Source organism: Telopea speciosissima, chromosome 10, assembly GCF_018873765.1.
Source record: "Telopea speciosissima isolate NSW1024214 ecotype Mountain lineage chromosome 10, Tspe_v1, whole genome shotgun sequence".
Taxonomy (NCBI): Eukaryota; Viridiplantae; Streptophyta; class Magnoliopsida; order Proteales; family Proteaceae; genus Telopea; species Telopea speciosissima.
In genome coordinates, this window is record NC_057925.1 from 13693065 (window position 1) to 13720635 (window position 27571).

Here is a 27571-nt window from a genome sequence, read left to right on the forward strand (position 1 = left end):
CTCGACAAAAAGTCATCAAGAATTCTTTCGTTACCTCGGCACCATCCGTACTCGAAGGAAATCATAGAAGCACCTCTCCCTAGTGGGTTTAAATTACCGAGTTTTGTCATGTACGAGGGTAAGACCAACCCGATCGACCATGTCAACTATTTCAACGTTGTCATGATGATCTATTGAGGGTCGGATGTAGTACTATGCCAAGCGTTCACAGCCTCGATGAAAGGAGTTGCGACACTTTGGTTCTCAAGATTGAAGCCGAGGTCAATCAATAGCTTTGATGAGCTCGCTGAAGCCTTCGTCACTCGTTTCCAAAGCAGCATCCGAAAGAAGAAGACCGTTGCTAATCTCTTAGTAATCAAGTAGAGGAAAGACAAGCCGATCCGAGAGTTTGTGACACGGTTTATGCAAGAATCCTTAGACATCGAGGACCTCGATGATGCGTTCACCTATAATGCCTTGTACAATGGCATAACTGATGTAGAATTGATCAAGTCAGTGGTTTTGAATCCAGTCGAAACAATGACCAAACTCATTGATCAGTGCCACCAATTTGCCAACATGGCCAAAGTTCTTGCTGCTCGGAGGGTGGCGTGTGGAGTACAAGATATGAAGAGGAATGACAGAGATGAAAGGAGTTACCAACGCGATGATCGAAAGGATGAAAAAAAACCGAGATCAGAGAAAAGAAAGAGCACCGAGCCCCAAATATACCCCACTCAATGCTAGGAGAACTGATATCCTGATGCACATTCAGGACTGGGGTTTAAATCGCTGACCTAATTTGATGTACTCAAAACCATAAGATAGGAACTCGAAGAAATATTGTAAGTTCCACAAAGATGTCGAACACGACGTAGAAGACTGTAGGCAGCTGAAGAAGGAAATCGAGAAATTAATCAATGAAGGCCATCTAAGTCGCTACTTGGATAAGTGCAAGAATGACCAAAAAAATGACTGACTTGACCAAAAAGAGGAAAGAAAGGATCAGAAGCATGATGAGCAGAGGGAAGGAAGGAGAACGAACCGTGACACGATCAGAATTGAGGAGAAACACCAAAAAGAAAAGACCCAAGTTCGAACCAAGAGACCGACACCCCCATCCTCACAATTTTGGGTGGCCCTGGTCAAGAATCAGTTCAAAAGGCAAAGGCACATGCCCAATTTGGAGGGATGGCCGAAATATCTAATAAGGTGGCAAGGAGTAGGTCATTAGTTTTTCCAATAATGACATGACGGGCATTAGTTGGCCCCATGAAGATGCAGTTGTGGTGCAGGCCGTAATAGGGAACCGAGTCGTGCACCAGATCTTGATCGACACTGGTGCGTCTGTTGACTTTTTATCTTATGCTGCGTTTCGTCAGTTCGGCTTTGGTGATGACAGTTTGAAACCCGATGGGACAAACCTATACGGATTTTTGGGGTCCGTAACTACCATCGAAGGAACGAATGCATTACCAATGACGGTTGGGGAATCTCCATGTAAAGCTACTGTCATGGTAATTTCTTTTTTTTTTCTGGTAAACACCGTCATGGTAATTTCACGGTGGTGAAGGTTGTGTTTGCGTTCAATGCAATATTGGGACAACCTTCATTGAATGCATTGGGCGCGGTTGTATCTACAAAACACTTAAAAATGAAGTTTCCAACAGAAAATAGCATCGAGGAATGTCGATCCGATCAGAAGAAGTCAAGGAAGTGTTATACAGTGTTTGTTAAACTTATCAAGGGAAATTGCCGAGCTATGGCTCACAATGTGGAAGTAGGAGATCAACGAGATGAACTAACAGAACAACGAGGAGAGCCAATGGAGGAATTAATTCAAGTACCATTGGAAGCAGGTCGCCCAGATCGACAACCAATTAAGTGAACAACAAAAGTATGAACTGGAGAATTTTCTGAGAACCAACGCTGATATGTTCGCGTGGTTGGCAGCCGATATGCCAGGTATTCCGCGACATGTCTCAAAGCATAGACTGTGGATTGATCCGACGAGGAAGTCTAAACAGCAGAAGAGGCGAAATTTTGCTCCAGAGAGACTTGCAGCTATTGAAGTTGAAGGAGTCAAATTTTATCCGGCCTATTGAATTTCCTATATGGCTAGCAAACATAGTGATGGTCCCGAAAGCGAATGGAAAATGGCGAATGTGCATCGATTACACTGACCTAAAGAAAGCATGCCCAAAGGACAGCTACCCATTACCCCAGATCGACCACCTGATCGATGTAACGGCAGGCCATGAACTACTGACTTTCACGGATGTATATTTCCGATACAACCGGATCCGGATGAAGGCGGAAGACGAATTGTATACGGCGTTCTGAACCGAGCAAGGAAGCTGTTGTTACAAAGTTATGCCTTTCGGTTTGAAGAATGTTGGGGCGACTTATCAAATGATGGTCTACCAGGTGTTCAAAGAGCAGATCAAAAGAAACATGGAGGTATATGTAGATGACATGCTGGTAAAGAGACAAATGGTTGAGCATCACATAACCGACCTAGCTGAAGCTTTTCAAGTTCTTAGGGGAAACCAAATGAAGTTTAACCCTGCAAAATGTGCCTGTGGGATCAGGTTAGGTATTTATGGTCTCCAGAAGGGGCATTGAGGCTAATCCATTGAAGATCAAGGCAATTAGGGAAATGCAGCCACCCCAAACTGTGAGAGAGTTGCAAAGGTTAATTGGAAGAGTAGCTGCACTAAACTGCTTCATCGCCTAAGCCGGGGACAAATGCTTACCATTCTTGGCACAAACGTTATCAAATCGATGTAATTATCAAAGTAACTCGCTTTGGTACCACTTGTAGGTGGCAGCAGAAGCGATTAGAAACATTATCTATCTCAACAAATTTATAGTACAAAGATCTCAATTAACACATCCACATAATCTAACAATGGGGATTTTAGGTTTCCTATTTTGTGGTCGGTAATCCACAAGCAAAATCTATTGGTGGCCACAATTTATTTTACAATGTAGAAGAGCTATGTGGTGATTTTTTTTGTTAGATATCCATGAGATGGTCTAGATTTGTCACATCTTAAATTTGAACTTCAAATTCGATCATTTCCCTCCTCTTATATGTCCATTAACGCTTTCAGTGGTTTTGTGCATCTTGTTTACCTAAAAAAACAAAAAAGGGTTTTGTCCATCTTCTTTATGGTTGTGGATTTAAGATGATTTATTTGGTCATTTGGCCAACTCTGATTAGACTGACACTGACTTGTGAGCAGTGTTGCTTGGGGTTTACTTGTTCATAAAATTTTAGCCCAGTCAAAACTTCCATATTACAAAGCTAAACAACCACAGAAGTTGCCCTAAAAAATGAAAGTTTTCAATGCTTTTTAGTTTGTATGACATTTTAGTTCCCCAATAATTTTCACATGCAAGATTCCAAACTGTAAAAAAAAATCATCATCAAAAAGGTCCTCCATGTAATCCTTGGACTTGGGTAACATTAATTAAATTATTTTTTTTTATTTTCCTTTCTTTGTTTAAAAATTTTCATAATTTCAGTTTTCCTTCATTTTAAAACCTTTGTGGAACGCTTGTCACGCCTTATCTTTATCAAGATATTGATTCATATGACATTATAGACATGGAATAAATCTGAAATTCTAAAGGAATTTGATTTTACGGCGAAAATTTAAACATAAGCTTCGAAGTTGAAGGGATTACAAATAAAATTTCAAAACACAGAGCAAAACTAGAAACACAATAGTGGCATAGATTTAAAATGAAACACTATGAATTTGACATTTTGGTCGCAATGTAAACTACAATAGTATAAATTTAAAATTATTAAAAAAATCTTAAGTCGGGGGATAAAATAAACAAAATTCTTTTAATTTTGAATACCAAGATGGAAGGATGACATGGAAAAAAGGAGAGGCACACTAATTAAGAAAAATCTTGAAAATATTTTTTCAAACTTATAAATCTTATAATAAATGAGACTTTTTTTTTTTTTTTTGAGACGTCAATTTTATTTTATTTTTCAAATCAAAGGTATTTAATTATAAATTAAAGTGAAATTTAATAACCAAATTTAGTATCTTTTGTAGTACAATCTTAACGGATTATAACACCAAATTTGTTTGGATCAACAACAAAACAATAGTCTACAACTACCAAAACAAATGGAACAGACCCTGTTCCAAAAATGATGATATACCAACTTATGTCGGTTACTTCTACAGTAATTCTTTTGTTCTCAATCACATAAATGGCTCCAGAGCCCCTCCTTTGTCTCCAACAACTAACCACCAACACAAATATCTTTCCATTGGCTTTGCATGTATGGATGATCCTCTATATATATCAGTCGTGAGAGCAAGCATAAGCATAGGAGGAAAGGAAGGATACATTCCATAGAGAGAGAGAGAGAGATGGCCGTCTGTAAGAATGGTAATTGTTTGCCCTTGGCAGCCTTAATGATGGTCTTAATCTTGATATCTAGCAATGGCATATGGGCACAAGGAGAGGAAGCATTTGCAAGGGAATGCCAGCGATATATTAGCAAAAGAGTGGTGGCAACACGACCATCACTGGGGTGCTGCAAAGTAATACGCATGCTAAACATTCCAGCTTTCTGCAGTAGTGTTCCTCCTGAAGCGGAGCAATCTATTAGTATGCAGAAGTTCATTAACGTTGCCAAGTCATGTCGTTTAACTATTCGCCGTGGGCTGAAATGCGGGAGTAAGAATAATACATACCTTACTGCCCTAAAGCAAATAATTATCAAACCTGCAGTTTTTTCAAACTTCTTTCATTGACCTAACTTAATGGACAAAGTTTTCCTTCACCCACGACGGAGGCAGAATCCCCTCACCGTTTGTGATTTGACCTTGTGATTGGATCATTGTATCATCACAAGCTCCCCCTCATCCAATCAGAAGGGACTCATGGCAGTGGTGAGAAATTCCTCCATCACCGTGGGTGAAAGAAAACTCAGTCTAAGTTTAATAATACACTTATAACCATTTTCTTACCTGTCCTAAAAGATGGAATTCTCATCATCCCATCAGATTAATTAACCACCTGATCTTTCTTGGTATGAAGTTCTAATTCAATATAAAACTAGACTAGGGCATTCTCAATTTCAAGAACAGGTTGAATTTGAGGTGGTTGCCTTGGAGCCGCTCCAGTTCCTAGCAACATATCCTCTTGGCATTACCTAGAAGGTTTTGGACAAAAATAAAAATACAAAAAAAAAAAATGTTCACACTAATAATTTTTCCCCTTTGCTTTGCAGGCTACATTGTTCCAAGGCTATGAAGTTGATAGAAAGGAGAGGGATGAAACCAATCATCATGTGTTACTTCAGCTAGTATAAGTCATTTAGCACTCTACGAAATCTGTATTTGTCATTAATCTTTTTATTTGGGTGAAAGCGCAACATTGTAACTGTCTATGATTGGTATTTTTTATTTTTCATGACCTTGTGTCTAAAGAATGTAATAGTAAACTACTCTCTTACATAATGTGGTTCTTATGTCATGCAATTATCAAGAACTATATAAAATTGTGTGCATCCGATTAGCGTTCATACATCATGATTTATTAGAGTATTGTACATAGTCGTCAAAGGGGGCGCTATGCAAACCAAGGCGGTTGAGGGGGTAAAAAAGGTGCCGCTTAGGCACCACCTAGGTGACCAAGGCGCTCAAGCAAAAATCCAACTGTAGTATCTCTTTCATTAGACCTTCGATTGGAGAAATCTAACCATAGGATCCTTTTATTAGACTTCCAGTTAGAGAAATACAATCGTAGATATCGGAATCTTGGCGAGAATATTTTGATACAAAACGGTAGAAATCGGAATGGATCCCAACCAACTTTTTATATGAGTCTGCCAAATCTCAATCCGATTCACCAATTTTTGAAACCTTATTCAGCCGCCGCAAGCCTCCTGCAAAACCTTTCTCTAGGAAGCAAGTCTATTTGTAGAGAGATTTACGTTCCAACTCTAGATTTTCATGGTTGTTTGGAAGTCCAGAATTCGATTTCCAAAGCCTTCTAACTAAAGGTCAGCAGTTGGTAGGAAAAATAAAAACAATGGTTTTCGGTGGTACCTGAATAGAATGGTTTTATGAAATTACTATATTTTCATTGATGATGAATCTGCAACCATTAAAACCTTCAACCGTGAATCCAAGTTCTAAGGTTTGAATGGTTGCAGATTCATCACAATAATAATTTTCCCCTTTGCTTTGCAGGCTACATTGTTCCAAGGCTATGAAGTTAAGAGATTGGAGAGGGATGAAACATTGGAGAGGGATGAAACCAATCATCATGTGTTACTTCAGCTAGTATAAGTCATTTTGCACTCTATGAAATGTGTATTTTTCATTATTATTTTTATTTGGGTGAAAGCGAAACTTTGTAACTGTCTGTGATCAGTTTTTTTTTTTTTTTTCCTTCTTCTTCCTCCTAAACAATGTAAGAGTAAAAAATTATCTTACATAAATGTGGTTCTTACGTCATGCAATTAGCAAGACCTACATAAAATTGTGTGCCTTTAGATTAATAATGATCGATCAGTTAGCAAATCTTCCATTATATGCAGACACTAGCCATTAGTCTGATAATGATCAGTTAGCAAATTCTGGTAAGCCAAAGCTTGCCATAGTTTTGAAAAGTATGTGTGTTGAGATTCTACGGGTAGTTTGGTCTTTCTATTATTTTAATTTATTCTTCTATTTGTAAGGCTGCGCTTGGTACAGGGGTATTTCTATCCCCTTGTACTTTATCACTTATACAAGATGAGGGGCCTGCGGCAAAATAATAAGTTCTAGCCGCAGGCAGCCTCCCACGGTTTTGGGCTGTCTTCTCTTCTCTCTTCTCTTCCTCTCTCTCTCTCTCTGTCTCTTCTCTTTGCTGGTTTAATTGCAGGAATCTGGTTTCGTAACACGGTATCAGAGCACCTGTAATCAAATCAGGGTTTTCTCACTCTCCTTCTGCTGATTTTTCCTTTTTCTTAACACCCTATGCTGTGCAGCCACCTATTGTTGCCTCTACAATGAAGCCTCTATCTCTCATCAATGGAGAACTCTAATACTGCCTACAAGAATTCTTCAAGTTGCTGAATTGCCAATTGTGGAAGATTCAGTCAATTTCTCCCATCTTTGCTAAAATCGACTTTTTCAGGGTTTTACCTGAACTCGATTTTTGTTCTAGGAACCTTATTCTGCGATTTTTTTGGGGGAATGGCTGATTGTTTGGATGCAATGGATCTCTCATGCCTGGTTGTTGCTACTCTTTACTAGACCCCTACCGATTTATATGGTTCTTCAAATTTATGCTTCTTCAAGAGGTATTCATGTCTGGTTACTGCTACTCGATTTTTTTTTCTATGGTGATTGGCTGATTTGGTTCTTTTGAGAAGTATATCTTATTGCTGGTTCTTTATTCCAGCCCTGCATTGGCTCCATATTGCCTCTACTATTGGATCTTCTCCTCACAGTTCGATTTTTTTTCTGGTTTTCAAAACCCTGACAATGTGATCGATTTTTTGCCTCTACTAGTTTTATTTGTTTGTGGTGCTTTGGTAGTTACCCTTGCTGCCCATACTTGCCTCTCTTCGTAATGGCTGAGATGAAGACCATTGCTCCTCTTACGGATAATGTCAACGTAACCATCACCTCTATCAAACTCAAATGGAGCTCCAACTATTTATTGTGAGCTCAAGTTGTGAAGGTTTATATTATAGCCAAAGACAAACTCAAATACATTACATATGATCCTCCTACCTCTGATGACAAAGATTATGGTGAGTGGATGAAGGAAAATGCAATTACACTTATTTGGTTGTAAAACAGTATGGAGCCTGATATTGCTGCTAATATTATGTTCTACACTACAGCGAAGGGTGTGTGGGACGACTTGAAGGACACCTATTCCCAGGAGAAGAATATGGCCTCTATGAGAAGTTGTTTCAACTTCAATTCAACAGTCCGAGTCTCTCCAGGAGTACTATAGTGCATTTAAGGGTATGATTGAGGAGTTGAATGTTTTTCAACCACTCACTATTGATATTGAGAAGCTCAAGGCCTAGCACAATGAATTCTTTGTTTCTAAATTTTTGGCTGGTTTGAATTCTAATCTGAAGATTGTGAAGGGTCACCTATTTGCTGGCGAAACAGTCCCCACACTTGCTGATATATATTCTCGCCTTCAACGCATTGTCTCCCCTGCGAAATCTGACTCCTCCTTGGAGGACAACTCCACTTTTACTGCTGGTCGTGGCCGTGGTAGAGGTCGTGGTTCAGGGGAGGCTATAGGTCTAGTGCATGTGGTTCTAGTGGACAACATAACGACTGTTCTTCTAGGCAGTGTTCTTATTGTGGCAAACCTAATCACAAAATTGAGACTTGTTGAGCCAAGCATGGCAAGCCAGATTGGGCACACCAATTAGCTCTTTATCACTACCTTTACTCCTTGGATTATTGATTCTGGGGCATCTGCTCATATGTCGGGTAAGTCCTCTCCGTTTACTTCATTTACCACCAATGATACTTCCATGTTTGTCATTCTTGCTAATGGCTCTTCTACCCCTGTTTTTGGTCATGGTACAGTGTCCCCTACTTCTGCCATTAATCTTTCAGCTGTTTTATATGTTCCTCAATTTCCTTTAAGTTTACTTTCTGTTAATCAGTTAATAAAGGCTTTAAATTGTTCTGTAACCTTCTTTCCTTCTCATTGTGTCTTTTAGGATCTTCACATGAGGAAGGCAATTGGTGGAGGGCGTGAAAAAGATGGATTGTACTACTTCAACGATGATGCCCCAACTTCTCCTGCTACTGCCCATACCGTTAGTGGTGTGACTCCCTTTCAATAGCATTATCGATTAGGTCATTTGTCCTTGTCTCGGTTGAAACTCTTGTTTCCTAGTTTTAAGTCTGTGTCTATCTCAAAATGTGAGGCCTACAAGTTGGGAAAGCAACATCGTGCATCATTCCCTTCTGGTTCTGTGTCTCGTAGTCCATCTTTATTTTCTTTAGTATATTCTGACATTTGGGGTCCTTGTCAAGTCAAAAATAAACATGGGCTCGTCTCACTTGGTTGTACCTCTTAAAGGATCATTCTGATTTTTTATCTGTGTTTCACAATTTTTATATTGAATAAAAACTCAATTTGGTATTCCTATTAAAGTTTTTCATTATGACAATGCTTTAGAATATATGCAAAAAGATATTTCTGATTTTTGTGCTACCCATAGTTATCAAAGAGGCAAGGCGACCAAGGCGTTGGAGAGGGACCAAAATCAAGGCGTCACCAACAAGGCGGACCAAGGCAGCCAAGGCGACCAAGGAGCCTGGACGACTAGGCGTCGTCTTGATAACTATGGTGCTACTCGTGGTATGATTCACCAAACCTGCTACTCCTACACTCCACAACAAAATGGGGTGGCAACGCAAAAATAGACATTTGTTAGAGGTAGTCCATGCTATTATGTTGCATATACATGTTCCTAAGCATTTTTTGTGTGATGCGGTTTTAACTGCATCTTATTTAATTAATCACATGTCGTCTTCTGTCCTTGTCGATAAGTCTCTATTTTCCGTAGTTTTTCCTACCTTACCCCTATTTTCTTTACCTCCTCATGTGTTTGGTTGGGTATGTTTTGTGCACAATTTGCACACTCATACTGATAAGTTGTCTCCTCGGTCAACTAAGTGTGTTTTTTTGGGTTACCCTCGGACTAGGGGTGTAAGTTTGGCCCTGTTAGGCCAAGCCCGAATAGGGTCTGGGCTGGATTATTCAACCCTAAGGGTGGGGGTAGGTTAGGGTTGAAATTTTCAAGCCCTGGGTCAGGGTCGGGCTAGGCCCAGGGCTCTTAGATAGGTAAGAGACCTACTAGGAGCCAAACAACCGGATCAAATAACAAAAGGGGCTGCTGGTTCGGAAGGACAGCACTAGGATTTAGGTCAATTCCTAGGGTTTGGGTTGGATATTGGGAAAGGGGTTTATAAGGTATTAATGGGCAGGTCTAGGGGGTCAATATGGTATAAAAAGGTTAGGGTTTGGATGAGTTTTGAAATTCTACAATTCTGCAATTCTGGACAGAATTGAGTTGCAGGTTTTGGGCTTTAATGGAGTTAGGGTTTATGGGATTCAAACAAAAAATAAAAGGGATCAATTGGGGGAAAGGATTAGAGGATTAGAAGAAGAATTTTGGCGTCAAACTTACTGGAGATTCCACTGGCAGCAAGCTTCGACAGTTGTGAAGGATAAAACCACCTTCGAATTTGAAGAAGATCCTCCCAGCCGTCACGGCGTAACGAGTCAACCGGATTCCACCAGTCCCTTTCCACCTTGATAGAACCACAAGGATGCACACTCACAAGGAGCACAGGAGCAGCAACAATGGCAGCCAACAAGCAAAAGCTTTTTTCATTAATCAAATTCGTGTACAATGCTGGCCTCCCTTACAAACTTATATAGAAGACTCAAAAATAGACTTAGACACTAAAAAGGAATGGCCTAATCATATCCCTAACCTATTAGGTAGTTTAAATTGACTAGGAAACTACAACACTAAAGGAAATAGACTCAAAACATGGCTGGACTTATAGAATCCTAATCCAGCCCAACTTACATCACATGACCACTTAAGTTGTCACATGACCACTTAACCAAGTCACATGATCACTTAAATTGAATCAATTGGATGCAACCAATTTGAACCGGTTCAATTAGAAAACATAAAAATAAACTAAGTATTGGGCTAATCCCGTATGCAACCTATGTACCCCTAGTTTAGGCTCATTAAAATGGCCTAATACATAGAAAACCCTTGGGAACAAAGGCCCAACATGTATATAACCCAACCCTAGGCCTATTTCTAAATAAATAAGCCAATATCTATGATGAACCTGCATCACCAGGGTTGAGGCCTCAGGCTAAGCCCAACCCGGCCCAACCCGACCCTGTGTCAGGTTATGCTTTAAAATTTATTGTTTAAATTTTGCAATTTTTTAGTATCTAATTATCTATTGGTCTACCAAAAAAAAAGGATAATTTATCTATTGAACGAAAATATTTATAATAAAAAGATTGGGGTAAATTTTTTAACCCAAAGAAAAGTCTAATAGTCAATTGAATATAAAACAAATCAATGCCCAATCACATGTGTCTCGTTTTTTAAATGCATAGGATGACGTAAATAGAAAAAAAAACAAGGCATGTCAGGGTCAACAAAGTCCTACTAAATTTCAGGGTCAATTAGGGCCAACCCAGCCCTTGCCAAAAATCAGGATCAATCAGGGCCAACCCGACCCAGCCCGGCCAGATCAAGGTCAATCAAGGTCAGGCTAGGCTAAGCCCAGCAGGGTTGAGCCCGACCTAGGGTTGGGTTGTGCTAAGGTTTTAAAAAACCTGGCCCAACCCTGCCCTATTTCACCCCTACCTCGGACTTGAAAAAGCTACAACTGCTATGATCCGATTACCCAGTGATGTAGATCGAAATATGAAGAAAAGAGGTCAAAACACTATTCACATAAACAGTGTCACAACCCCTTATTTTACCTTGGTGTGAATGCTGCTAGAAGATCTTGTGGGGCCCAAGACCAAATCATGTGACGACTTTATTAGAAGACTCAATTATGTATATGTGTGGGAGAATTAGGAGTTTAGTTTAGTTTCTATTTTTAGAACTATTCTCTTAGATATTTTGTGGTTGTCTATTAAGCAACCTTAGCTCTTTAATTTCTAAATTCAGATTTAGAAAATAGGTTTAGCCTTTTTTTAGAAGTTTCTATTTTCAGTTTGTTTCCTTTTTCTTGCAATTTTCTAATTTTCTCTTACTTGTAAGCCAAGCATAGCTGCCCATCAATATGTAATGCCCTTAGAGTGCCCCCCCCCCAAACGATTAATGAATGAAGTTTTAAGGCATTCTTGCACTCAATTATGGGAGTAAGACCCAAGGCTGAGAGAGCCCGTCCCCCTACCCCCTTCTTTTTATCATTTTCTATGTTTTTCTTCCATATGTAAACCGAAGAAAAAAGAAAAAAAAGAGCAATAAAAGTTTCAGTTATTCAATTTATTCATCCTTATTGTGTTAAACCTGCCTACAATCGATCTCCCACTAGTTTCCCTAGTTCGAGGTTGACTTTTGCATTACCCAGAAGTACTTTGTGAGTGTTGATGTCACCTTCTTTGAGGGTACTTCTTTTTTCTCTCCCAAGGCATTTTCCTCTGGGGATGAGTAGACCACTTCTGAGTCTCCTCCCACTCCTAAGTCTCCTCCTATTCCCTCCTTAGTTTTGTTCACACCACCTTTACAAGTATATCAATGATGGAATCAATCGGTGCCACTCAATGAGGTGGCTACTGCTCCAGCTACTTACTTCTTGCCAAGGTTTAAAGTATCGGTATCGGGTATCGTATCGGTCGGGTGATTTTAAGAGATGTATCGTATCGTATCGTATCGTATCGTTTCGGAGATACGTATTGAAAAATACAGTTACGCATAAAAATGATCAAAATACACATGGAAATACACTTCTGGAACAAAAAATAACATAAATAAGCAATATATAATAAGTGCCATGCATAAAACCTAAAATGGTGAATAATGTATAACCAAACAAGTGCATTAAATTGAAATTGTTATAAGGGATGAGGTTTCTTACATGTTGTAATCGTCTATAGCCATGAAGAGTATTGGATGATGCAAAGGATGATGTTGTAGCACTCTTTGATTCGTTTTTTTAGCTTAAAAGTGTGAAAAACCAAGATTAAATGCAAGATTTTAGACTCTTGGTTAAGATCCTTCATTTTTTTGTTAGATTAGGAGTTGTATCGAGTCTGTGAGTGAAAATGGCTTTTTTATGGAATGTATCGGTGGTATCGGTACGTATCGGTATGTATCAATGTGTATCGGTATGTATCGGTAATGTATCGGTATGTATCGAGTCGTATCGACAGATACGTATTGATACATATTAAACCACCCACAGAACCCTTTACTGGACGTATCGATGGTATCGATACGTATCGTATTGTATCGGCCCGTATCGGTCGACACAATTCAAGACAATTCATTTTTTTTAAAAGGGAGACGTATCGGTATGTATCGTATCGGTATCGACCGATACCAATACATATCGGTCCGTATCATATCGTATCGGTCGATACTTTAAACCATGCTTCCTGCACCATCTTCTTCCTCTAGTGGAGCTCCAAGTCCTACTTTATCTAATGACTTACCAATCGTAAAGCGTAAAGGTGCACGTTCCTATACTCAAAAGTCTATGGTTGTGTATCCTATAGATCAGTTTGTTTCCTTGTCTCATCTCCCTCCTCTTCATTACTTTGCATTGTCTCTCTCTACTAATACTATTCCTAAAAATCATATTGAAGATCTTCAACTCCCTGGCTGGAAAGCTGCCATGGATGTTGAAATTGATGCTCGTTTGACCCATAACACCTGGAGTTTGGTAGATTTGCCTGGTAAAGACTTTATTAAGTGTCGATGGGTTTATACTGTTAAGTACCATTCTGATGGCTCTGTTGAACGGCTAAAATCTCGTCTAGTTGCCAAAGGGTATACTCAGACTTATGGAGTTGATTACATCTAATGACTTACCAATCGTAAAGCGTAAAGGTGCACGTTCCTATACTCAAAAGTCTATGGTTGTGTATCCTATAGATCAGTTTGTTTCCTTGTCTCATCTCCCTCCTCTTCATTACTTTGCATTGTCTCTCTCTACTAATACTATTCCTAAAAATCATATTGAAGATCTTCAACTCCCTGGCTGGAAAGCTGCCATGGATGTTGAAATTGATGCTCGTTTGACCCATAACACCTGGAGTTTGGTAGATTTGCCTGGTAAAGACTTTATTAAGTGTCGATGGGTTTATACTGTTAAGTACCATTCTGATGGCTCTGTTGAACGGCTAAAATCTCGTCTAGTTGCCAAAGGGTATACTCAGACTTATGGAGTTGATTACTTCAAGACATTCTCTCATGTTGCCCGGTTGAATTCAGTTCGATTGCTTATTTCTCTTGTTGTTAACTTTGATTGGCCCTTATTCAATTGGATATTAAAAATGCATTTCTCTATGGTGACCTGCAAGAGCAATTCTATATGGAGCAACCTCCAGGGTATGTTGTTTAGGGGGAGAGTAGTGGTCGTGTTTGCAGATTATATAAGGCTATTTATGGCCTTAAATAGTCTGTTAGGGCATGGTTTGAGAAGTTCAATGCCACCGTTAGCTCTTGTGGTTTTTCATAGTGTTACTCTAACCATTCTGGCTTTGTTCATCACCGAGGGGATAGGATAATTGTTTTGATTGTTTGTGGATGATATCATCATCTCTGGTGTGGCCGGTATTACAGAGGTAAAAGAATATCTATAGTAGCATTTTCAGACCAAGGATTTTGGTCAACTTCGTTATTTCCTTGGTATTGAGGTTGTGAGAAGCAAGAAAGGTATCAGCTTGTCCCAAAGGAAGTATGTGTTAGATCTCCTATCTGACACTGGTATGCTTGCATCAAATCCAGTGGATGTTCCTATGGATCCTCATCAGAAGTTCGGGGTTGATGACGGTGAACCTCTTAAAGATGTACATCAGTATAGGAGCTTGATTAGGAAGTTGATATATCTCACAATCACCAGGCCAGACATTTCTTTTGCAGTTGGTGTCCTTAGCCAATTTATGCAATCTCCCCATAAGGCTCATTGGGATGCAGTTGTTCGTATCCTTTGATATTTGAAGGGTGCCCCTGGTAAAGGGCTTATTTATCGACTCAATAAGCATATAGATTTAGTTGCTTTCTCTGATGCTGATTGGGCTGGTTCAGCCAGTGATTGTCATTCGACTCCAAGATACTGCACTTTTGTTGGAGGTAATCTAGTAACATAGCGGAGTATGAAACAAACCACCATTGCCAAATCTAGTGCTAAGGCGGAATACAGAGCTATAGCTCATACTACTGCAAAATTGATGTGGCTTTGTTCTCTTCTCCTTGAGATGGGTTTCCCTGTTCCTACTCCTATGAAGATGTACTATGAAAACCAAGTTGCTATATATATTGCCAGCAATCTAGTCTATCATGAGTGGACCAAACATATTGAAGTGAGTTTTACACTTTGTTTGGGATGCAGTTTTAATGAAGCTTGTTGAGACTCCTTTGTTTCTTCCGAAGACCAATTGGCTAACATGTTTCCTAAGTCCTCTTTGCTCTTAGTTTTCATATTTGTTGTAACAAGCTGAGCATTGGTGATGTATATGCTCCAGGTTAAGGGGGACTGTTGACATTCTAGGGGTAGTTTGGTCTTTCTAGGTATTTTTAATTTATTCTTCTATTTGTAAGGCTGCGCATGGTACAGGGGTATTTCTGTCCTCTTGTACTTTATCACTTAAATATATATATATATATAAGGGAGAGGGGTCTGCGGTAAAACTAAGTTCTAGACATAGGCAGCTTCCCACGGTTTTGGCTCTCCTCTTTGCTTTGGTTTGATTGCAGGAATCTGGTTTCGTAACAATGTGTACATTCTGGTATGCAGGGTTTTATCTCATACATGGCGGTTGGTTAGTGGTCAGACTAAGTTGATAGGTTTTCTATGTCATCATCTAACCTTATACATGATGATTTATTAGAGCACTGTATCTGATCAATGACTCATCACATAAGAAGATTTGATACCAACAAAGGAGTAAAAGTGCATTGATATGAGTGAGGAGAGGTAGGCAGACCGATGGCAAATGGGGCCGGGGGAGGGATAACTAGAAAGTATCAGATTCTCAATTCTAGTAGAATAATAGAAAATCAATGAAACTCACCTCTTATGTACCTCTTGTAGCTAAATCTACAAAATTTTTCAGTTAAAAAATCCAAAAATCGAATATCTGTGATGATATTTTGAATCTGTTTTCTTGTAGACAGCCTCTCCGTGAAAGCAAGGATAAGGCTGCGTACATTATGACCCTCCCCAGAGCCCACAGTAGTGGGAGCCTCGTGCACTAGGTACACCCTTCTTTTTATACTCTAGGGTTTTGGTCGATTCTGATCTGATTCGAAACAATATAGATGGAGCCCAATTTGGTGTCTGGTCTCAATCTAAATCACTGAAGTTCAAATCAGACAGATCCTTGATAATCCAAACAGTTAATTTGAATTTGAGCAGGATTAATCCCTCCACATCAGATCCAAATCACCCTATCCAAATGTACCCTAAATATAATTCTGGTCAGACACTAGTGGAATGTTTAAAGGTAACAAGAAAGCTTGATGATATGTAAAGCCATGAACATTGTAAAGGGGGAAAACACTAATTCATGTTGATAACAATTCCCTTTTCTATTTCATATGTACAAATTCCTGCCTAAAAGAAACAACTCCAAGAGTCAAAAGATTACAACTATTTTACATTATGTCCATCCATTCAAAGCTAGATAAGAATAAAAAAACCCATCTCACTAGAAGCAATAATGATCCAAATGAGAAAAGGAATAATGCAATATAATAGTCTTTTGAGAGCTGAAGTACCAGAACACCAGATGCACTTCTCAATTATTCAGCACTAGTCATGATCTGCAGGAAGTCAAGATTTTCAGAATGATCTACCTTTTCCCAATCAAATTTCCCAGCCATCCAAATGCAATCAATGGTTGCTGTGACTGTAGTCCCACAAGGTGTTTTCTGTACGGTATTAGTATATTCTTGAGACCTGGAAATGGAAGTAAGAATAAGCCCTTTACAACACATAAAAATAATAATCAACAACAACAGCAAACATAAAAAGAAAAACCAAACCCTCACGATGAAGAATCATCCTGATTCATATTCTCATGCAACAAACACACGGACAGAAGAAGAAATAAAAATGATGGAGGTAGCACACATAACTCTTTTATTCTACCCATTAAGGGCAATAAGTTGCATCAAAAACAATTTTATAATTATTCTCAGTACCTGTAATGGACATTGTTTTGTAAAGATGAGCAACATGGGCATTTCCTTTTGAACTCATCTGAGGTCTTTCCAAGCATTCAAGAAAAGCTAGGTCTGCCTTCAGAAGTTCAGACTGATCATGGGTGTCATATCCCATGTCATGGCAATAGCAACAAAAATCCAACCAGTCAATTGGGCGTCTATCCCAGAGAAGAGATCCATTATCTTTCCCACTTGACCAATTTGGACCACAGTAATGCCCATATCGTGGGAACAACTGAGAAAGGAAAGCTCTTGCCCCTCCATGCCAGGGGACCTTGGCAACATATGGTCTAAACAGAAAGCGGGAATTAGCACCAGACTCTACAACTCCACTGGCCTGGGTTTGTTTTTGCAATTCTCTGTTCACAGAAGGTGGCATAAGCATCTTATCCCTTACACTGATAGCCCAAGGAACTATGGAAAGAATGGACAATCCCCATGACTTGATATCAAAAATAAGCTGGTGTTTGGTTTGTTCCATTGTAGAATCTGTGGACTTGGGTTTGGCTCCCAAGTTCACACCTGATCGGACCACAAACTGAGGCAGATTATTACTGAACCCAAAGTTCATGGTGCATCAACAAAAATAATCACCACACACTGAACTTAAACTCCTCCTTGGAATCATTGATTCTGTGGATCTGCCAGTGAAATTACAATATTTCATCAGGATAAGAGACATATATTTTGATACAAAATCCATCAAACCATATTGTAAAATCTAAATTACTTGCAGAAAAGCTTTCAAATCAACAATTTCTCATTCAGAATGAGAACTAGTAGGTGCACTTAATCCAGCCCCAGTTTGTAAAAATCAATTATCAATATTCAAATGCAATCGAGCAACCACAGCGACAGAAACGAGGAGGAACAGAATAGACCAACACCCCCATGGAAGGAACAGAACAAACAACACTTCATCAACATCATTGGGAAAACAAATCAATCAAATAACTGAAAGGGCTAAAACTAGAATATAATCACTATAACATCTCCATCTAAAAACATACCTAGCCATAATTTTTGCAAAAAAAATCGTTTGGCTGCAGAAGCAAGAAGACCAAACTCCACAAAAAAATTCAAAATTACTTCGATAACCAGAGTTCATAATTTTTGCACAAAAATTCGTTTGGCTGCAGAAGAGGAGAAGACCAAACTCCACAAAAATTTCAAATATTACTTCGATAACCAGAGGCATGACAGCACTGCCGACTACACTCTCTGGTGTTTTAGCTTGTAAATTTTTTATTTCCTATGGAAAATTAACAAGAGCCCAACCCCAAAGAAAAATCAGAAAGGCTTCGATTACCCAGAAATTCTCAGTCCTCTGTTATCAGACTGAATCATGAGAAAATATTTAAGTTCTGTGCTTCCTCCTATATGAGTATTCACCTAAACACTGAATTCGCCCAAGGATCCAACGAAAATTGGAAAAAGGGAAGAAATTAGAACAGAAAACTTTTTGGGCAAGAAAATTAACATTACCTGTGCTAAAAGAAGTGAATCTACAAGAAGTACCAGGGCCCAACCCGTCCGAGACAAAGAAGATGAACACGAAGATAAACTTCAACAACTCTGCAACTGATCAAGAGAAAGACAGAGAGAGGACCAGCCAAGCACAGAAGCTTCTTGCCTTCTGTTTGTTTTCTCTCTCCTCTTCACTCTTGCAGAGCCCCGGGTGAAGTAGGTGGGCCCACAACCCCGTGCCTATTGGTGCAAAATCTTCAGACTTCAGAGAGAGAGTTTGTTGCCTCCGGGTTTGTTTTCTTCTGTCTTCTTCGATTCTTTAATCAAGAAAAGATCAAATCTGTAGGAACGGGAAACGGCGATGAGCCGATGACGACAGTACCACGTTGGATGTCAATTGGTTTAAGTATTGAGGCAATTACTCTCCCTTCCCTACCCTACACTTAGCCTATACTTATTGAAAAAGAAAATTTCTTAGATTCACTGGATAAGAAAATTAATTATAAGAAAAATAAGTTTAAAAATTGTTTTACATTTAATAGTTTTGATTTTGAAAATATTTACCTAAAGTTAGTTATTTCTTATGGTTCAAGAAAAAATAAAATTTAAACTTCCTAAAATACCCTACTAGTATCTCATCTTCTTTCCATTTTTATTTTCATTTTTAATTATATTTTGTGGGACTCACCACCTCCTCCTTCTTCTTTCTCGTCAAGGCCACACCATCCTCGCGGTTGCAACCCTGCAATTTAACCCCAACTTGTAACTCCCTTCCCTCTCCCACTCTTACTCTCCCATACCTTACAACCCTACCCCACTGTGATCTCATCATCTCTCTCCATTTTTTAATCATATTTTGTAGTCCGATTTGATGGAATTCAGATTTGGGTTCTGAGCCATATATAGAATTGGATGGTTGAACGTCACAATTTTGGTGAATTCTGCCAGTGATTTTGGAATTTCTTAGTTTCTTGAGCAGATTCACGAGGCTGATTAGTAAGTCACGGAGTATGTGGTTTTGTGTGGATTCTCAGAGATAAGGGAACTGTATTCTATGATTTCTTTAGAATTCCAAAATCCATCCAAACATGACAAAAAATATTTGAATTGGAATGATTGAAAGACAAAATCACAAAGAAACTAAATCTTTGACTGTATAAAGAAATGAAGGTGTCTCTTTACATTTTTATAAAACGAATGGAATATGATTTAAGATTACCAAATTTCATCTTGTCATGAGAGCATAGTGGGGGTGGGGTTTGCAGGGGAGGGGAGAGTGAGAGCAGGAGAGGGAGAGGGAGCTAGGTGATGTTGCAGGATTGCAACGGCGGGGATGGTGCTGCCTTCTGAGGAGAAAGGAGGTTGTGGTGGGTCCCATAAAATGTGATTAAAAATAAAAGAATTGAATAAAAATGTAAAAAACAAGAAAGAAAAAAAAAACTGGAGAGAGAACATGAGATATTAGGGTATTTTAGGAAGTTTAATCTTGTTTCCTTTTTGAAACCATAAACAATAACTAACTATGGGGATTACGTAAATATTTTCAAAATCAAAACTACAAACTGTAAGACAATTTTTAAACCTACTTATCCTGTAATTTATTTTGTTATCTAGTGGATCTAATAAATTTCCCCTTATTAAAATTATCCTACCTTAAACTTCTTCTCTGAAACTACCCTGCTTTTAAACTTTTATATCTCCTTTTACCCTCATGCTTTTAAATACCCAGATTGTCCTTCCTTTTCACCTAGTAACCAGCTAATCTATTTAACCTATCATTCTTATTCTTTTTTTTACTATTTTTGTCATTAAAATAGTAAAAAATGAAAGCATCCTCTTGCTTCTTCTCTCTCCCGTGTTTTACTCCATTCGGTTTTTTTTTTGTTTTTTCTTCAATTTTTCTATTTAATTAATTTTTTATTCAACATTTCATCTTCATCATTCTTCTTCGAACAGATTGACCTGATCCTCACCGTGATCCAATTCTTCTCTTTCATCTCCGTTGCAGGTTCGTTCCCTTCTTTGAAACCAATCCATCTTTCATAGATTCTCCACTGAAATTGCTAAGAAGGCAGAGACAATCCGATGGTTGATCTTGTATCGTTCAATCCCATGGCTACGAGGTTGCGGAGAGATGAAGATGGTCGTGTAGAGATCAATTGTAATGGAGAGGGAGGGTTGCCTTCTGTTTTTTAAGACTCGAGCATCGCGTTGTAGGTTAATAAAAAAATAAAAAACACGAAAGCTAAATTGAATAAAAAAGGAAGAGAGAGAAGTAGTGGGGTGCTTTGAAGAGAGTCGATCTATTCTATAGTTTTAGTGCACGGTATCGGAACGGGTATTGGTAACCTGCAAAACTGATATGATACCGATACGGTATCAACCTAGATCGGTTGTATCAGACAAAATTGCCCTTGAATCTCCTTAAAATTGAGTTTTTTTACCATTTTATCCCTTGTCTGTACCGTGCTACTAATACGATATCAGTGACTAGCAAAATCGGTACGTATCGCCCGATACGGGAGATACGATATCGAGTTAGAACCATGATCTGTTCAAAGAAGAATGATGAGGATGACATGTTGAAGAAAAAAATTGAAGAAAAAAAACAACAAATGGAGTAAAAAAACGAGAGAGAATAAGCGGGTGGGTGTTTTTATTTTTTACTATTTTAATGAAAAAAATAATAATAAAAAATAGAAGAAGAATGGTTGGTTAAATAGATTAGGAAGAATAGCAGGTTACTAGGTGAAAAGGAAGGGCAACCTGGGTATTTAAAAACATGAGGGTAGAAGGAGATGTAAAAGTTTAAAAACAAGGTAGTTTCAGAAAAGAAGTTTAAGGTAAGGTAGTTTTAATAAATATAGACTGAGTATAGGGTAGTGATAATAATTGTCCCTTATAATTTACACTTTTTCCAAGTTCTCTTCTTTGAAAATTTCTTGTTACTATTTTATACTTAGTAACATGGAAATTTCATCCTTCCACCTGGGATCTCATGATTATTATTGATAATTTATGTGATTCTAGAAAACGTTTACGAGGTTTCTTGTCATGGTTACTTTATGGTTATGGCTTGCCAATACTCTTTATGGTTATGGCTTGCCTTCTGTTTTTGCGAATTGTTACAACAACAAAGCACAAGCAAGCAAAAAGGAAAAAATGGAAGAAGTCGAAAACGCTTTGCATTAAACCAACAAATGAGGTTGCAATTTACATAATTATAATATGAGTTTTATCTCAAAATAAAACAACTCATTGATTTACTTGGCATAAGATTGTTATTTTAAACCTAAAAAGGTCAATCAACTCTAGATAGCATGTGCTGCTTTTAGAGATATTTACCATCTCAAGACAACATTAAGTTTGTTTCCAATGAAAACAATACTATTTTATATAATATACATCGCTAAGGAATAAGAAAAACTCAAAGCGAATAGAACTAAAAAAAGATAACATGTAGACAAACCCAGCAGCTGCAGTTGTTGTCATCTAGATTCAGAGATGTATTTGCTAATCAATAATCTGAGGGTCACTGAAGGAAACGTGTCCAAAAAATGTCACACTATGGGATGAAGAAAATAACTAAGAAAGAAAGCTTAACAGGCACATCTATATTCTGGTCAGCAAGCTTCACTTATCCCTAGATGACAAAGCAGACACATAAATCAGCAGCAGTTTAAATATCAAAATCAAGGATCATGCATCTGTTAAAGATTACATCATTTGGGGATTTATAATTAACCACGATAGGGGGAGTGTCCCTATCATGAATTATCATCACTCGCATTTTGCACTTGTGATAGATTGCATTCTTTGATTTCTCATTTTTGCATACTCAGTTAAAATTTGTACTCCATGGGTGTATTTCCATGAGTAAAAATTCATATTATAATGTATTTTTTATTTAATGAATAACTAAATTAGTCCAGTATGAAGAATATCCAAAGATCATCTAAGAAAAGAACCATGGAGAAAATCGTTCCTTACCATCAAACAAAATTAGGAGGGAACTGTATAGAACTGTCTTAGCAAACCACACAACCCTCTCCTACTGTGCACCTCTGTCTAAACCGAAGGTGGCAAAATTTGTCTCACCTCCGCGTTCGATTGGCAATCATGAAGAAGAAGAAGAAGAAGACATGATGTCCAAGGCTGATTGGAGGACAGCAGATGGGAGTGTTCAAAAAGGCATCAAAAGATCCAAAGAAAAGATCCATTACTCTCTGCCCCCTAACTAAGCCAGATGACATATGCTGTGCTCATAGATGCAAAAAAGGCATGCAAATACTAGTAAGCTTCTGCAAAAGAAAGAAAAAGAATAGAGAGAAGAGGAAAAGAATCAGAAACAGAGAAAGAAGTCCAACTTGACCACTCACGGCAAATTAAGGTTCCATCTAAAGAATAGGGAAAGCTCATTTTAATGCCTTATTGCTTATCTTTAAAAGTTTTTTTTATTTTTAATATTAAACATATGGCACATATGTATACGACTTATGGTGTAAGTTGAGTGTGCATCATCTAACCTGAAACAGAACTTTCTCATGCCTCAACCAGTAACTTTGAGATATTATTCCACGGATCTTAAGCCCTATTTGTGGTGGAAACTTCATTGAAGAATTCAAAGGACACCCATCCCACTACAATCAGTCCCTAAAGTGATAATGACAAGCAACCCTAAGAGCTTGCAAATGATCCATGTTGGTCATGCTATTCGTCAAGTAATATTATGATCTTACAGTTGCTTCATAACCAAAAAGCGATTAGCTTCAACTTAAAAAAGGATAATATGTCAATAAAATATTTTTGAAAATCTTACTGACGAGAATTATTAACAGGTAAATTTCAGGCTGGGAGTAAATGCTGCTACTAGGTTAACTAACAATAAACACATATTGCAAAATAACACAATCAGGAAAAGTTACATTCCGCATTGGTTAGCAACTCTACCAGCGTACTGAATTAGTGCTTGCATTCCACCATTCTTCTCAAAGATGGCTATTTTCTAGACAGTACCAAATGTTGAAATACCTGAAATAGGTGAAACACCCCTCATTACTAATACCAAGTAATACGATCAATCCTGCAACAAGAAAATTAGGAGAGAACTATACTGTGTGAAAAACGTCAATTGTGAGAGCATAATGCATATTTTTTATTGAAGCAAGAAGCACATACTCTTTGGTTCCCTTTTCTTCCCATTTGAACCTAAAGTAGACTAGAGAAACCCATATCTTAGTTTACGACGTACATATTTAACCTGTGCTAATGTGTAAATGGTAAAAAGCTCACTTGTATGGTTCCCTCAATGGCAGAAGGATTTACGGGAAGACAAGGATTTGTGTAGTCCTTGCATGGTGAAGCAAACAAAATTTAGATGTGCTATGACATGTAATACAGAAGCCATTGTGCAATCATTCGATAGAATTATCACAACAACAAAGCATAAGCAAGCAAAAAAGAGAAAATGAAAGAAGTCGAAAATGCTTTGCATTAAACCAACAAATGAGGTTGCAATTTACATAAATATAATATGAACTTTATCTCAAAATAAAACAACTCAATTATTTATTTGGCATAAGATTGTTATTTTAAGCCTAAAAAGATCAATCAACTCTAGATAGCTTGTTCTGTTTTTAGAGATATCTAAACGTTTTGCATTAAACTAAAAAATGAGGTTACAATTTAATAAATATAATATGAACTTTATCTCAAAATAAAACAACTCATTGATTTACTTGGCATAAGATTGTTGTTTTAAGCCTAAAAATGTCAATCAACTCTAGATAGCATATGCTGTTTTTAGAGATATCTAAACACTTTGCATTAAACCAACAAATGAGATTACAATTTACATAAACATAATATAAATTTTATCTTAAAATAAAATAACTTATTGATTTACTTGGCATAAGATTGTTGTTTTAAGCCTAAAAAGATCAATCAACTCTAGATAACATGTGCTGTTTTTAGAGATATAAACCAACAAATGAGGTTGCATATAATATAAATTTTATCTCAAAATAAAATAACTCATTGATTTACTTGGCATTAGATTATTGTTTTAAGCCTAAAAAGATCAATCAACTTTAGATAGCATATGCTGCTTTTAGAGATATCTAAACGCTTTGCATTAAACCAACAAATGAGGTTGCAATTTACATAAATATAATATGAACTTTATCTCAAAATAAAATAACTCATTGATTTACTTAGAATAAGATTGTTGTTTTAAGCCTAAAAATGTCGATCAACTCTAGATAGCATGTGCTGCTTTTAGAGATATCTAAACGCTTTGCATTAAACTAACAAATGAGGTTGTAATTTATATAAATATAATATGAACTTTATCTCAAAATAAAATAACTCATTGATTTACTTGGCATAAGATTGTTATTTTAAACCTAAAAAGATTAATCAACTTTAGATAGCATGTGCTGCTTTTAGAGATATCTAAACGTGTTGCATTAAACCAACAAATGAGGTTGCAATTTACATAAATATAATATGAACTTTATCTCAAAATAAAATAATTCATTGATTTACTTGGCATAAGATTGTTGTTTTAAACCTAAAAAGGTCAATCAACTCTAGATAGCATGTGCTGCTTTTAGAGATATCTTAACGCTTTGCACTAAACCAACAAATGAGGTTGTAATTTACATAAATATAATATAAACGTTATCTCAAAATAAAATAACTCATTGATTTATTTGGCAAAAGATTATTGTTTTAAGCCTAAAAAGGTCAATCAACTCTAGATAGCAAGTATTGTACCCTCTTAAGACGACATTAAGTTTGTTTCCAATGAAAACAATACTATTTTGTATAGTATACATCGCCAAGGAATAAGAAAAACCCAAGGCATATAGAACTAAAAACAGATAACAGGTAGACAAACCCAGCAGCTGTAGCTGTTGTCATCTAGATTCAGAGATGTATTTGCTAATCAATAATCTGATGGTCACTAAAGGAAATGTGTCCAAAAAATGTTACACTATGGGATGAAGAAAATAACTAAGAAAGAAAGCTTAACAGACACATCTATATTTTGGCTGACAAGCTTCACTTATCCCTAGATGACAAAGTAGACACAAATTAGCAGCAGTTTAAATACCAAAATCAGAGATTATGCATCTGTTAAAGATTACATCATTTGGGGGTTTGTAGTTAACCACGGGGGAGTGTCCCTATCATGGAATATCTTTAGTTTCATTTTTATATGGACATTGTAAACTTCCTCAAATGCGTAGTAGAAAGTTCAAATAAATGCGACAGTGGATTGTTGTATATTGTTTCAGTTTTATTTATATAAATAAAGGGACTGGTGGTAGATTATTTTAATTTATCTTAGAGTTTTTTCTCCTCCTTTCTCTCCATATCTATATACTTCCAGATAAAAGGAAAAATTACACAGTCAAGAATAAGTTTAACAAAAAATAACCATTTAAACTTTGATTTGATAGATTTATCAATTGCATATTCATTATAAAAATAATCATCTAAACTTTGCTATGCAATGAGTCCGACACTTATATTAACGCTAGAAAATTAAAAACTGTATTGCGCATGTCATCTACTCCTAGAACCAGAACCTGATTGTAATGATTTAGAAGGTAATTGAATGTATTTGCATCAGTAAATTGTAAGTCACGCTTTGTCAAAGGAATATTAGCATGAACCGGTTGTTAGGAACTTGGGTCTCATCCTCAAAAGCTAGCCTTGAAGTAAAAGGTACCAAAGTACCTATTAATCCACCCACATCCCTTTTCATATCCGATGTGGGACTATTATTTTTTGCCTTATGCGTGGATATCTCAACAATCTCCTCCTCCACGCGGATGGTAAACATTTGGAGCCTGAGATACCGATCTCCCCCTCTACGCGGGAACTAACGTGGAGCCTGAGATCAAACTCCGAAAATCCTCAGTCAAAGGGAATTTTCACACCCTGGCTCTGATATCAATTGTTAGGAACTTGGGTCTTATCCTCAAAAGCTAACCGTTAAGGAGAGGGTGCCCAAGTACCTATTAACCCACCTACATCCCCTTTCATATCCGATGTGAGACTTATGCATGGATATCCCAACATCAGTAAGATTTCATTCAGGTTCACAGGTCACACAATGGGTATATGATGGAGGGCATGAGAATTCTTTATCTTTGCACGAAGTTGCTTGATTTCATTCTTTATCCTGTCAAAGTAAAGATTCACATTCTAGGTAATGTTTTGAATGATCTGCAACACTTGCGGATTCTGAATTATTGACAGATTTGACATGTTGTTAACTTCTCCTGATAAAGCTTGTAAACACTGGGACATGTTGACATTAAGGCTAATCGTTTAAAAGTTCGGAAGAGGAGCAGGAGCTTGAAAGTTCTGAAGAGGACCAAGACCACCACCCACCATAATGGGTAGCTTAAATGCGAACAGTAGAAGATGCAGTAGAGAATAAATAAGAAACCATAAAAGGATGTAGGTAGATTAGAGAAGAAACCAGTTTAAAAATACGTGAGCCTTGCGTATTCGTTTGCTGCCTTACCGCAAACGACCAAGAGAATCAAAGGACTTTTTTATAGAATTTTAGGAATTCATCGCCCGACAAAAAAAACATGAGAATTCAAAGTAACAAAGAATCGCTAGGATCGCCTAAGCTTTAGAATCTAACGGTCTATATTTATTAATAAATTTTACACGGATCGTTGATGTGGAATGGGGAGTGTGCTTACAATTTTTCTTATAAATTTTTATGGTAAAAAAATATGAGAATTCAAAGTAAAAAAGAATCACAGGGATCGGCTAAGCTTTAGAATCAGAGGGTTTATATTTATTAATAAACTTCACACAGATCATTGATGTGTAATGGGGAGTGTGCTTACAATTTTCCTTGTAAATATTTAGGGTGTTCTTATAATTTTTCTTATAAATTTTTGTGGTAAAAAATTATGAGAATTCAAAGTAAAAAAGAATCGCAGGGATGGGCTAAGCTTTAGAATCGGAGGGTCTATATTTATTAATAAACTTCACACAGATCGCTGATGTGGAATGGGGAGTGTGCTTACAATTTTTCTTGTAAATATTTAGGGTTTTGTTTATTACCAATTTTCATTTTATTTTTGGCCTATTTAAAAAAAAAAAACACCTTTCTGACAATTCAGGGAA

At 37.4% G+C, this 27571-nt stretch overlaps 1 protein-coding gene across 1 annotated transcript; it reads right to left on the reverse strand.

Annotated features, from left to right (window-relative positions):
- Positions 1-16475: 16475 nt before the first annotated feature.
- On the reverse strand, positions 16476-17583 carry LOC122641784. The gene is made up of 2 exons (XM_043835085.1): positions 16922-17583; positions 16476-16676 (listed from the first exon to the last, which is right to left on the reverse strand). Exons 1-2 carry the CDS (start codon positions 17511-17513, stop codon positions 16570-16572), a joined length of 699 nt encoding a protein of 232 aa, XP_043691020.1. The 5' UTR covers positions 17514-17583; the 3' UTR covers positions 16476-16569.
- Between the last annotated feature and the right edge of the window lie 9988 nt (positions 17584-27571).

Coding starts and splice junctions, on each gene's coding strand:
- LOC122641784 (XM_043835085.1), bottom strand. CDS start 17,513: ATGAACTTTGGGTTCAGTAATAATCTGCCTCAGTTTGTGGTCCGATCA. Junction 16,677..16,921: donor CAAAACAATGTCCATTACAG/GTACTGAGAATA, acceptor TTCCATTTCCAG/GTCTCAAGAATATACTAATA.